A 13,162-nucleotide genomic window follows, 5' to 3' on the forward strand; every position below is an offset into this window, starting at 1 on the left:
AAGGAATGTGGAAGCTCTTTCATCCAGGACAGAAACCAAAGACAACCAGGCGGTTGGAAAGTGGCGGTTCAATTCTGCCCTCCAAATGTTTTTTGATGAGGAGAAGTGCGCAGTGGTTTCCGTGTGAATGTGCTGCGGAGGGCTCGTTGCAGCCATTTTGAAATGAAGTTCCATCCCGCAGCTCGCTGCTCTCGGATCAGCGCGGTGACGGCCGAGTGTGATAAGTGGTTGGAAATGGCTGCAGTTGCTCTGTGTGTGCTGGCGGAAAAGCCTGGTTATGAAGCACTGTGTGCTCTGACCTCTGACCTACTACATGTGTGCTGTGTTTTAAGTTACGCAACAAACAACACGGTCATGACATGGTACGGACATCTCAGGCTTTTTTCGCCATTGATTAATCCGGTCTGTTCTTCAATTATCAAAATGTTGTTTAGTTTTTTTGTCGATTGACAGGTCTACTGGCATTACCTTTCCCCATCATCAATGAGTATAACGTGCTGACTGTTAGATGATATTTCATATTATTTTATTATTTCACATAAGAAGTGGACGTAATCATTGTGACTTCCCACATTGCTTTGTGGACTGCGGTGTTGAAGCCTTGATTCTAAGCGTATTTGCCGTCACCATCTTGGTTTTTTTGCAACCAGAAGTTTTCAATTAACTTTCATGAAGTGAAAACTTACTGTGAAAGGGTTGAAGCTGCAAGATGAAAAAAAATGGACAACTCCCAGATCAGACAACAGTGTGTTAGCAACCTGTCAATCACAAGGTAGCCCCGCCCTAAAGCATCCTCTGCTTTATGGTCTATTTGACTCTAAGTTAACCATAATTACTTTGAGCATAACTTCAAATGAAAGGACTACTAAAGACCTGTAGAATCAGAGTACAATGAAGTAGCATTACTAGTACTTTCTTTTTACCAGGAAGGCTCATTGACCCCATCAGCCTCTGGCTCCATGGTCAGTAAACAGTAGAACCCTGTAATCTAATCACATGCTGCTACTTTGATGATATTTTTAGTTCTCTGATTTTGTCCCAAGTTTAACAGATTGTATTTTATCCAATAGAATTGAGCAACACAATCACTGATACAAACATCAAGTCTTTGTCAAGTGTGTCATTAGCAGCCAATCGCTGTCCTTCCTCTATAATAACGTGCTTACTGATGACGAGGAAGCACTCGATGGAAAGAGTTCATTCTCTCTTTCAAAGATGCACATAAACCCTGCATGAAACCTGAGAAATAGTTTGAATCATATTTATCGTAACTTATCCATTCTTAACAGCATACATTCTTAACAGCATACACGACTCTGCTGTGAGATCTACAAATGGCCCTTGAAACAGAAATAGACACACATGATTCATTTTAGTAAAACGCATAAAACGCGTTTTCAGTTCTATGTTTCTAACTCTTAACCGTTTTTAGCGGTGATACATGTCTAGAAAACCTTCATCAGAAGGGTAAATAACACCCCTAATGTATCTGCGTGTAAGAAAAAAAAGAAAAGAAGAAGAATCCAATGCATGTACAATGGCCCGTCATGTAAGAGGTTCTTATTTCCTTCTTGCTTGTGTTGAGAGCATCTGGAGCTCGTGCTGCACTTCGCATGGATGTTCCTTCGTTGATGGAAATGAAATGAGGTGCGATTAAAAACCTCCACCGTTGACACTGAGACCTTATAGTAGAAACAGGAGAGCGGTTGATTTAAATCAGTCTTTCCTACAAACAGAAGGTTTCAGGCTGGTTAGCAAAACAACAGGAAGCCTAAATGACACGGCTCTGGTGCATCAGCTATTAGAATTTTGACAAAAAAATCTATACAGAAATTAAACTATGATTTAATGCATTCTAATATCCGGTTGAAAAGTCATTTAACCACACCAGATAGACACCTACCTATTTCCAGTGGAGCCAAAAGCAGAGGGGATTGTTAAGGCTACTCTGCTAAGCTAGGCTAACGCTAGTTCACTATTAGCGGGGCTCGTGTAGCTGTATGAAACTAGAGCTTGAGATCATACATTCATGTTTACAATGTTTACTGAGGGAATAAATCAAGAGAGAAGTAGGAGGTTGCCGCCTAACTGGAGTCCACCTTTTAGCTTCGTGGTGGCGACGTCAAGTGACTACGGTGTAGTTTGCTGAAAGCCTAACCGTAGCTTCTTACTTCTGGCGATTGCATTTCCGCTTGCTTAAAAAAAATCAGAAACGTGGTGTCCTTTGGCGAAGATTATCCTGCTGAACAAAAAGTGTCATATGTGTGTGTTTGCCAAAGAGCTTATTTTATATATGGTAAACCAGAATGCAACGGAAGTTTGTCTCTTTGTCAAACAAAACAAGGCAACGCTAACGCTAACTCGGGTTGGCCTCCAATAACACATCACACACTCTATTGCATGTGTATCTAGGTGCTTTCCTCAGACGACACTTTGACATGTCACAGAAGGAAAAAGCATAAGTGTAAATAACACAAATAATGGAGCCTGAACTCCATTTCACTGCGTTCAGGCTGCTGGTATTAGTAAGACCTGTGCTTTTCCTACTGTAACGAGACAAAATGTCTTATTTTGAATAGGGGTCACATTTTGAAACAAAACCTTTTTTCGTAAACATGAACTTCTACCTTCTCTTTTTTTGTAAGAGATTAGTTCCCGTTTGCTTTTTCTGATCAAATCAAGTGCATATCCATGTAATAAAGTGTTTCACCAAAATAAAGTTCAAGTGAAAGACATTAGATGAAATCGTCCCAGTCTTGCTCTCCAGCATACAACATGAGTGCATGACGTGGTGTTGGTGACCACGTTGAATGATAAGTAGTTTGGTACCAACGGTAAGACGTGTCCGGGGACCAAAACATTTTAGTTGAAGACCGAGGTTTTAATGTTACGCGATCCAATCATAACTTGTGGCATAGGTCAGTCGTTGGGGTGCGTTGGGGTGCGTGGGGGTCCCGTGGGGGTCCCGTGGGGCGTCCATGTGCGAACCTGCCGCTCCACATGGCCTGTCATGGTGTGGCCTTTGTGTTCAAGCTCTATTAGGTTTATTTCTGTAACTTGACGGTGTGGATTCACCTCATTGTACTGTATCTGCCCGCCTTTGTGAGAGGCGTTTGAGCACGCCGGCTGGGGGGTATTGGAGGTGGGGGTAGGCGGGGTACATGATGTTGCTTTCGGCGTGACCAGAACTCTGTGTGTGTGTGTTGTATGTGCCGTTGTGTGCGGAGGAGAGGGGCAGGGAGACGCGGCATGGTTCAGGCCAGGAATGTGCCATGTGGGTAGGCTGTACAATGGAGCCGGGCTCCCTGCGGGCGGTCAATGGGGCGGGGTGTCACCCCCCTGCACCCGCCCCGCTGGGTGATGACCACCGCACAACGCCACAGCTGTCAGGTCCTCTTAACCACCGCGTACGTTAGTGAGAAGCAAACACACGTGTGCACGCTGGAGACACGCGGGAGCACACAGGCCATGCTGTTGGCGCGTAGGAGCGGTGACGCGCACGTGACCCTCGTGCGCGCGCCCTTGAGCCGCCGACCTTTGGACACTCGCTCGTGCATTTCCATGTAAACACCTGCAAAAGCACTCAAAGCAGATTCCCACGTATTTGCTGCGTCTTTCTTAACTCATTGACCTCTCACACAGAAAGGATGCCATTACATTCGGAGGTGTGTGTGTGTGTGTGTGTGTGTGTGTGTTCTGTCACACATGCCCACATGTGTTGACGGTACTGACACGGGCTCGCGTGACCGCCGCTCGGACCAGAGCGCACGCTAACACTGCGAGCAGCGTTTCGTGTGTCCGCTCAACCTTGGACCCAGCTGGTGTGCTAGCAAGCGAGGGGTCACAGAGGTCACAGAGGGTAAATAAGGGAAGGCAGGGATGGCGGGGTAGGGGGAGTCCAGCGGTCTCTCTGGAACACAAGTTAATGTGGTTTATTTTTAATAAACAACCAAGGGTCAGTAGGGACATTTTCGTGGTATAAACATCCCCCTCCCCCCAATACAAGCTCCTCCCACAAACTCCCCAGGCCTCTCTCTGTCACGGAGGGGGTGTGTGTGTTTCTCATAGGATTACAGGAGCCTTATCCAGTTACATTACACACACAAAGCTGGCTCGGTGCTCCCGTCTGTCAACTGTAGACACACGTGTCATTTAATTCACATACTAATAAAGACATTATGCTGCGACAGTGACAGAGTCATCAATACTTTTTCCTTGCTAACCCTCTGCGGCTCCCTGTCATGTCGGTCAGACTTGTCGTTCAGCTCCCCCTAGTGGGCTTCAGAGGAACACTTGCTTTTGAAGTGGACTTTGCAGATAACAATCAAGTTAAGCCTGTTGAGTTGAATTATCGCACAACTTGCAACTTGCTCAGCAGCCTTTCGAGTTGGGGCAACGGTGGCTCAGTGTTAGAGCAGGGTCGTCCTTCAGTCAGAGGGTCAGCGGTTCAATTCTCGGCTCTGCCAGTCAACACTTAACCCCAATATTACATTTCATTTAGCTGACGCTTTTATCCAAAGCAACTTCCATTTTTGCTCTGTAGACCGTAGACACAGTAACGGGGTTGCTGTGTCTACGGTCTATGGTCTAAGTGTCTTGCTCAAGGACACATCGACTTGGACTAGATGAGCCGGGGCTCGAACCAATCCTCTGTTTGTAAGACGGACATGCTAAGCACTAAGCCACAGTCGCCCATTCATGCATATAAATATGTATGAATGTTAGCTAGTCCTGATGCACAGTGATGACAGGTCATGTGAAAGCGTTTTGAGTGGTCGGAAGACTAGAAAAGTCCATTTTTCCAGCTTTATCAATGTATTTTGATAATTTTTTTGGCAAAGGCTTAAAATCTAAAATAATTTCTCCTTGCAGGACGATAACAATGCAGAGCATTCTTTCCCACTCACCGCCAACCATAGCTGTTGGGACCGGGTGAGGAGGAGAGGAGAAGAGAACGAAGGAGAGGAGCGACTGAATCAGAGAGAGAGAAAGAGAGACAGAAAGTTCAGGGACAAAAAGGACGAGTAGTATTTCAACAGGTTAGTTTGCTCGGAGGATAAAATGTGCTTGATGTCGCCACACACTTTGAATCGGTTCTCTTCAAAGCATACACTTTCTGTCTCACCGCAGATTTCGGCGTATCCTGTGAGCTGCCGAGCGCCGTCTCGTCCCACCGCCCCGGACTCCCCCACGCGCACACACAACTTCCCACGTTGAGCCCGACAGGCCGGGGAGCCACGGGTGAACTTTCATGGCAGCGGCACTCTAGGGCTGCCATGGCAGCTGCTGCCGCCGATGCCTCACACCGTATTACCGCACTGACGCCGGAGGAAGAGGGACGACGGACCGCCGCCAAGCTGTTCGGGAGCGCCGCCCCGCTGCCACGGATTGAGCGAGAGAGAGAGAGAGAGAGGGGGAAAGAGAGAGAGTGGGAGAGGGGGGACGAAGGAGAAGGGGTAGGGAAAGTAAGAGGGAGCGAGTGTTTGGTGTGCGGGGCCCTGTTCGCCTCCCAGGAGAAGCTCCGGCTCCACGCCTTGGGTCACGCAGGAGAGAAACCCTTCCACTGCTCACAGCCACACTGTCTCAAGGCCTTCAGCTCCAAATACAAACTCTTAAGGTACCCAGAGTCAATTCACATCCTCTTAATTGCAATACGATGCATGGCTTTTGTATATTTCTCGGAATCCAAGGAGCAAAAAGCTATCATTTTTTACTTCAATATATGCAACTTGCTAACCGGAGCTTCAGAAAGCAATAACTGACTCACTTCTATCTTTTCTATCAGTATTTTCATATGAACAATGGATCACATGACTGCTTTAATGTGAAAGGCATCACTTATAATCCTCACCAAACTTAGTTCCCCTCAGCTTTACTAAGAGGTTCAGCTTCTCTCAGCTCAGTTGTTTTGGTTTCACGGCTCCAGACTTTACTGTTTTGGTTGAGTCTCACAGCTCTCATGAGCGTCATTCTCAGACGCAGCCGTCAGCTGTTTCCAGTGAGCTCCAGACCCACTGCTCACGACTGGCCTTGCTCCAAACAGCAGGCAGACAAAGAGCTGGCTATGTCCCTCAGCTGGTGGAGACCAAAGGCAGAGCTAAAAGAAGAGTTATTATTGGACGTACATTCATCAATTGGCCAAGAACCCGGCTCCAAATGAATGATGATGATGTTGCTCTGTAGCTTCTGGATGTTTCAATAGGCTGTTAGCTTAGTAAACGGTTAGCTTTATAAGGTGTTGAAATACCAATGCTGTGTTTACAGCTATGTTTTTTTCCCACCAAGTGGCCAAAACAATCAATCAATGCAGGTTTAAGAGACTAATACCTCATTTCCACTGAATGTTCAGCTCGACATGACTCGCTCCCTTTGAAACTCGACGGATGGTACCCAAAAAAGTAGCCAGTACGATCCACAACTTTTGCTCATGGAAAACTAAAAAAGAGCGAGTCGAGTACCATGCAGTGGAAACAGTCTCATAAACTCATCAACACACTAAGATGTTTGGAATCCTGTGAATCACAGGAAGTGGTTTAAACCCTCTTTGGGTGCTTGCTTTGAACCACTGTGACTCATTTATGTTTATAGACACAAGGGGTTTGGCTGAGAGGAATTCATGCCTCACTCTAGCTTTCTGACAGACTGCATAAGAAATGTGACAATAAGACAAGGATTGCTTAACATCCCCTTTCCCTGTGCTCCTTTGCAGGCATATGGCCACACATTCTCCACAGAAGACCCACCAGTGTTCGTTCTGTGAGAAAATGTTCCACCGCAAAGACCACCTGAAGAACCACCTGCAGACCCACGACCCCAACAAGGAGGCCTTCAAGTGTGAGGAGTGTGGGAAGCACTACAACACCAAGCTGGGATACAAGCGCCATGTGGCCATGCACTCGGCCACGTCCGGGGATCTCACTTGCAAAGTGTGCATGCAGAGCTACGAGAGCACGCCGGTGCTCCTGGAGCACCTCAAGACCCACTCCGGGAAGTCTTCGGGCGGCGCCAAGGAGAAAAAGCACCCGTGCGACCACTGTGACCGCCGCTTCTACACGCGCAAGGATGTGAGACGGCACATGGTGGTCCACACGGGTCGCAAGGACTTCCTGTGCCAGTACTGTGCCCAGCGCTTTGGCAGGAAGGACCACCTGACACGTCACGTGAAGAAGAGCCACTCGCAGGAGCTGCTGAGGATCAAGACGGAGCCTCCCGATATGTTGGGTCTTTTAGCGTCCGGGTCACCACCTTGCTCTGTGAAGGAGGAGCTCAGCCCCATGATGTGCGGCATGGGTCCCAACAAAGACCCCATGATGGGCAAATCGTTCCCCGGCGGGGCCCCTTTTCCGATGGGCATGTACAACCCCCACCATCTCCAGGCCATGTCTAATTCTGGGGTGGGTCACCCGCACCCGTCCCTGATGCCCAGCCCCTTGTCTGCAGCTATGGGCATGGGCTGCCACATGGAATCCTCTGGACCTCTTCACCCACGCTCCCATCACCACCACCACCACCACCACCATCACCACCACCACCATTCCCCTCCGCTGCCCACCCACCACCAGTCTCCGGCTCACCAGCAGCAGCACCAGCCCCAGCCAGCCCACAAGTACCAGCTGGGATCTACCTCATACCTGCTGGACAAGCCCTTGAAAGTGGAGATGGAGAGCTTCCTCATGGATCTGCAGAGTGGCTCGCCAGGCCCGATTCCCTCTGCAGACCCACATGCTGCTGCCTCACCCACCAAGGACGGACTGGAGCCCACCTCGGGCCTGGTGGACGAGCTTTGTGGGGATCACCTCCTGTCCAAGAGCCCTGCGGTGATCGCGGAGTCTCTGTGTGCTGCTAACATGGACTTCTCCCACCTGCTGAGCTTCCTGCCCCTCAACCTGCCCCCCTACAGTGCGCCCATGAGCACGGGAGGGCTGGTGATGGGCTACACCTCATCTGCGACCCCAACCTCTTCCTCCTCCTCCTCTTCTTCATCTCTGCACGCCGTCGAGCCCCACGCCGCGGCAGTCGCCACGGCACCTTGTACCTCTTTGCAACCGCAACCTCAGGAGCAGCAGTGCTCCAGCGGGGGTCTGGGTCTCGGACCCCTGCACCCCCACCCACCAGTGTTCAGCTCCAGCCTTAGCACCACCACGCTGCCTCGCTTCCACCAGGCCTTCCAGTGAGAGAGCCGGTCCTCGGCCCCGCCGGGACGGCCTCCACACCAGCCTCAGCTCGGTGTGGATATTTGGGGCTGGGGTTCTTTAGGGCCTGTTGAAGAAGTTAGAGAATTAACACAAAAGAACACGTAGGAGCCTTAAATGAAAGTGCACAAAAGCTTTTTATTTAGCCTTAAAAGGTAGTTAAACCTCTGAGAGCAAAAATGGACAAGGTGAGAAAAGAAGTTGAAGCAGCTTTTATTTGGGCTCCCCGCCCCCTTATCCTATAGTTATAACAATGTATTAACCCATCCTTTTTTATTTCCATTTACTCCCCCCTTTCATCCCATATTTAGTAGTATAGAGGGCAGGATCAGTAAGCCAAAAGGTGTGGTACTGCATACTTTAAGTAATAATATAAAAATCTAAGATAGTTTTTAGTGAAGATTATCTGTCTTGTTGTGACCCAGAGAAAAAAAATAGTTTGAAGTGGATATTTTGTTTTACTTTATTTTTATTTTCCAAATGTAAGAACATGGTAGAACGTGTCTCATCTTTGAGTTTTGAACCCCCTACTCTAATAACCCGATCAGTGAAGGGCCAGTGAAGGAACCGAGAGATATAGACATCGAGTCAACGATTGAACCGTAGCTCTTTAAAACCCTCTTGATTTGCTAGACAACAGCCACAAAAGCCCCTCTGCCTCTGATGAGAAACATACAAAAGTGCTCTTTAAACTTAAAAGATTAGACGGATGCCCCCATCATTTTTCTTTGAACTGTAGCTGATGTGCTCCTAGAGTCAGGTCAGCTAGAATGAAAATAGCTCACTTAAATGAAAAACAGACTCTTGATAAGAGTCCCGTTTGCTGCCTAAGAGACCCGTCACACACATGGACACCCACTTTTCAGGAATAGGAAAAAGAAAAGTGAGTGAAAGTGTGTGAGTTGGTTGAAAATTATGTAATATCAGGCTGGCTTTCAGTGTTCCGAAAGAGAAGCACTTTTTTTTTACTTTTTCTTTTTTTAGCAGAAGGCACTTGACCTTTTATAATTCTCTTTTGGAAACCTTTCGTCTCCTTCCTTGTTCTCAGAGATGTTCTCCTCACTCTACTTCCTTCACCTGTACCCCTCTAACAGTTATCTTTTAAAGTTCCAACGACAATTGTACAATGATAATTGGTGCCGTTACTTTGCTGCCCAACATACCTAAAATATATATATATTTTTTGGGAACAAACATCTTTAGGCAGTCTTTAAATAAAAGATGCATCATCATGGTAAGGATGAACCCTGACATATGTGAATGGCACGAAAATAACAAAACAAAAGATTTCAATGAGAGATGAGTAAAAATGTGTTAAAGAATGTTATTGCAGTGTACGAAATATCTCAAAAATGAATATTATTATTGCTTTTTATCTCAGTAAGGTGTATTTTAGGTAGACGTATTAAAACTTAAGTGATGATGTTTTTGTTTGATGTCTGGCAGGTTTACATTTGTGTGTATCTTGCATTTTTAATCAAACAAACGGATGAAGTATTAGCTTTTTCCCCTCAAGCTTTTTTCTGTCCTATCCGATCTTTACCTTTACATGTGGTTGAGTTAGTATTGCGGAATCAGAACTGTGGATGGGAAGTGTCTGTAGAAGGCCGTTAGTGCCTTAATAATCAATTAGGATTTGAACTAGATAGATTGTTGGGATGCTGGCGTGGACGGCCTACAAATCTATGTCCGTTGGGCGTCGTCCGGTGGGTTACGTAACCCCTGTGCTGTGATGAAAAATTACAGCAATCAGAGTTTTGGATCCTTTCTAACCAATTCACCACCAGCCTATTACAAACCTGAGCCCAAAAAGTTAACCGAAGTGAAACAGCTGCTCTCCAGCTAACGTTCTGTCCGTGGCACGACCAACGCAACCGGCCGATCCGTGACTTCACGCGGACTCGAGCCCCGCCGACTCGTTTTGTGTCGTGCGGCGGCGCCGTCGTGCCACCGGCGAGCCCACCGGCGAGCCCACCGGCGAGCCCACCCCACCCCCAATCACCATTCAGTGTTGAGTGCAAACGAAGAAGAAAAAACGGAGCACATAAAAAACGAAAAACATAATACATGTTGCTGCTTTTAGCTACGGTTGCTGATGGACGACAACTGTAGACCACTAGAACATTTCAATTGGTTTCTTTTTCTTTTCTTGCAAGATGGACAGCGAGCTGAAAACATGCACAAACCGAACCGACAGTGTTCTTCATCCCCGGGCCCCATCCCCTCTGTACTCATTCTCCTCCTCTTGCTCCTCTTCCTCCTCCTCCTCCTCTTCCTCCTCCTCCTCCTCCTCCTCCTCCTCTCTCAGCTGCTTTGTAGAGTCAAAGGTAAAGGGTCTGAAAAACATGGCGGTATCCGGGAGAACGCAGTCACCGAATTCCCAGGCTTTGACATTCAAAGCACAGGGGGGGAGGGACACATGACTGACTGCACAACTTGGAGGTATCGCTCATAGTCATATATTTGTTTTGTTTGTTGTCATATGATATATTATTTTCTGTTTGTATAAAACAGGACCTCGAAAAACAACACAACACATCACCTCATTTTTTTTTTTTTCTTTTTTTTTCTTACCAAAACCTGGGGAGAAGAAACTACATTTTTGCACAATTGCTCTTGACAAAATGCTACAAGTGTTACCTGATTCAGCGACACCGTAGGATACGGACCCCCGGTCTGGATATTGACGCAAGAAAAAGCTTCCCCACAATCTGACTGTTAAATCACAACTCTACCACTAAAATCCTAGATTTTATTATCCAAGTTCTGAACTAATTTAAAACTAATTTGATGAGTCTCCCCCCTGGAAAGTCGTTTTTTTTTTTTATAATGGCTCTGTAAAAAAAAATGTTTTATCCTAAACGAATTACCTGTCGGCACCTTTCTGAGATTTAAAATAAAAATAAATAAAAAAAGGTTTTTAAGAAAAACCCTCTTGGCTTAACCCTCTGGGCATTTTCTTGATTTGCCACATTTGTAGCAATCAAATTGAGCATTTAAATAAAAAGCTTTTGGCATGTATTAAGTTTATCCTCCCTGGGTTTCTGTGAGTTAATCTGAATTCTAGCACTTTCAACCTTTAAAAAAAAAAAAAAAAAAAAAAAAAGGATTTTTTTCTTTTAAAATTTCACCTTGTATGTTCATATGTTTTAATTGTGTATTGATCCTGTATATGTACGTGCCATTAGTTTGATGTGTAGACTTTAGCAACCTTTGTGTATTTCTCTTCTCCAAAAGAATAACAGTATTTTTGATAGACTTTTCACTAATATCCTTCTAAATAGAAGCCCGCTGCCCCTCCTCCTTTTATTTCTTCTTCTTTTGGGGAAAACTTGGCCCTCTCTCTCCCATGAATCTATCTAATCTAATCTAATCTACAGCTGAGCGCTTGAAGAGAACAGCAACAACAGATCTGTCATTCTGAGGCCGTTGTCAGTCGAGTGTCACAACCTGACCACAGCCTGCCATTGAAACGCCGTTGCAACAGAGAACCATCTGGAGCCCATATTTAGACCATGTAACTGGAAAAGAAAGTCAGGGTGACCCCAAAACTTAGCACTTAAAGCTTAAAGCCCCTGAACTGCTTGACCCGGTCAAAAGGAACGACTTCATGCTGATGATATGTCGTTTTACTAGAAGCACAGTTAGGTTTCCATAACGAAGTTAGTTATTGACTATCAAACGTGGCTTCAAAATAGATAAAAGTCAAAAATAGATGTCACTTTTTTTCAAAAGTAGATGAACAGTATGTGAGGACAGAAGTGAAAAACATGGAGGTCGTACTTGTAGCTGTTAAACAGTGCTGCCTGAGCTCATATCAGTGTCTTTTCTTCATCGTGGGATCATTCTGGGGAAAATTTTGATTAATACACCGATCTGTACGGAGGCCCATAACCGCAAAGAAAAAAAAATCTACTCAGGGTTCATTAAATGTTATCTGAAATGAAATCTAAATAACGTAAGTCCAAAATGCTTATTATTATTATTATTATTATTATTATTATTATTATTATATGTCAACATTATAAGATACTAAGGCTACATCCACACCACTACACTTTCATTTTTAAAGTTGCTCTACAGTCAACACTGCTCCGGCGTTTTAGAATCCGTAAAACGGAGACGTCTATTTTTTAAAGTGCGCTTAAAATCGCTTGTCTAAAACTGTGATCGTCTTTTTCTAAAAACACTGTTTAAAAGAAAAAGTCAAATTGCGAATCACTCTAAATGTTGCCTTTAAAAAAAAAAAAAAAAAGATTTAATTAGTGAAAATGTAGACTTCTACTTCTTAACTACTACTACTGCACCGTGGACATTAATACAAAATGATCATGTGACTCGGTAAATCAAAATTGTATTTACCGTCTTTTAATTCTGACTTCCTATCGGGCTTCCGTAGGGTTAACGGACACAAAAAGGTGACTCCAAACCAGTGCGGCACTAGATGGCCCGACCTCTGCCGGCGATGCTCTTCTGTTCCTTGGCTCGGCTGTAGCTCCATTACCTCGACCTGCACCTATAGGGATGCACTTATCCTCACCTTTTCCTCTTTACTACTCGGTGCAGCACACAAACCTTTTAAGGGAATTTGTTCATCAGTTAAACTGATTAGATTTTAATAATGCTCTCTTTTCCTCCCCCTCTTTTTTTTTGCTTTTAGTAAAGAAACTGGGTACTGCCTGATGCAGGCGACATCCACATGTAGTTTTATATATTTCTAGCTTAATGTAAGTCTTGCATTCCAACCTCTTTGTGTATCTCGTTTAGTGACATAGCCCATTTTATTTTTATCACTTGCTATTACAGCCACCTCTGGAATAAAAAGGGTGAAAAAAAAAGGTGAACGAAAATAGAATATTTGCATTCACTTACACTATTTTATATAGCATGGAGTTTATCAACTACAGGGAGAATTATATAAATGATGTGCTTCGGAGAAAGAAAGAAAATGAGAAGTCTTGCTTTTTTGT

At 45.3% G+C, this 13,162-nt stretch overlaps 1 protein-coding gene across 1 annotated transcript; it reads left to right on the plus strand.

Annotated features, from left to right (window-relative positions):
* Positions 1-5,276: 5,276 nt before the first annotated feature.
* On the plus strand, positions 5,277-8,174 carry plagl2 (pleiomorphic adenoma gene-like 2; the record flags this gene model as incomplete). The annotated part of the gene is made up of 2 exons (XM_079225708.1): positions 5,277-5,617; positions 6,710-8,174. The coding sequence occupies 2 exons, from the start codon at positions 5,277-5,279 to the stop codon at positions 8,172-8,174; spliced, it is 1,806 nt and encodes a 601-aa protein (XP_079081834.1).
* Between the last annotated feature and the right edge of the window lie 4,988 nt (positions 8,175-13,162).

This window comes from Taurulus bubalis (genome assembly GCF_910589615.1).
Source record: "Taurulus bubalis genome assembly, chromosome: 11".
Taxonomy (NCBI): domain Eukaryota; kingdom Metazoa; phylum Chordata; class Actinopteri; order Perciformes; family Cottidae; genus Taurulus; species Taurulus bubalis.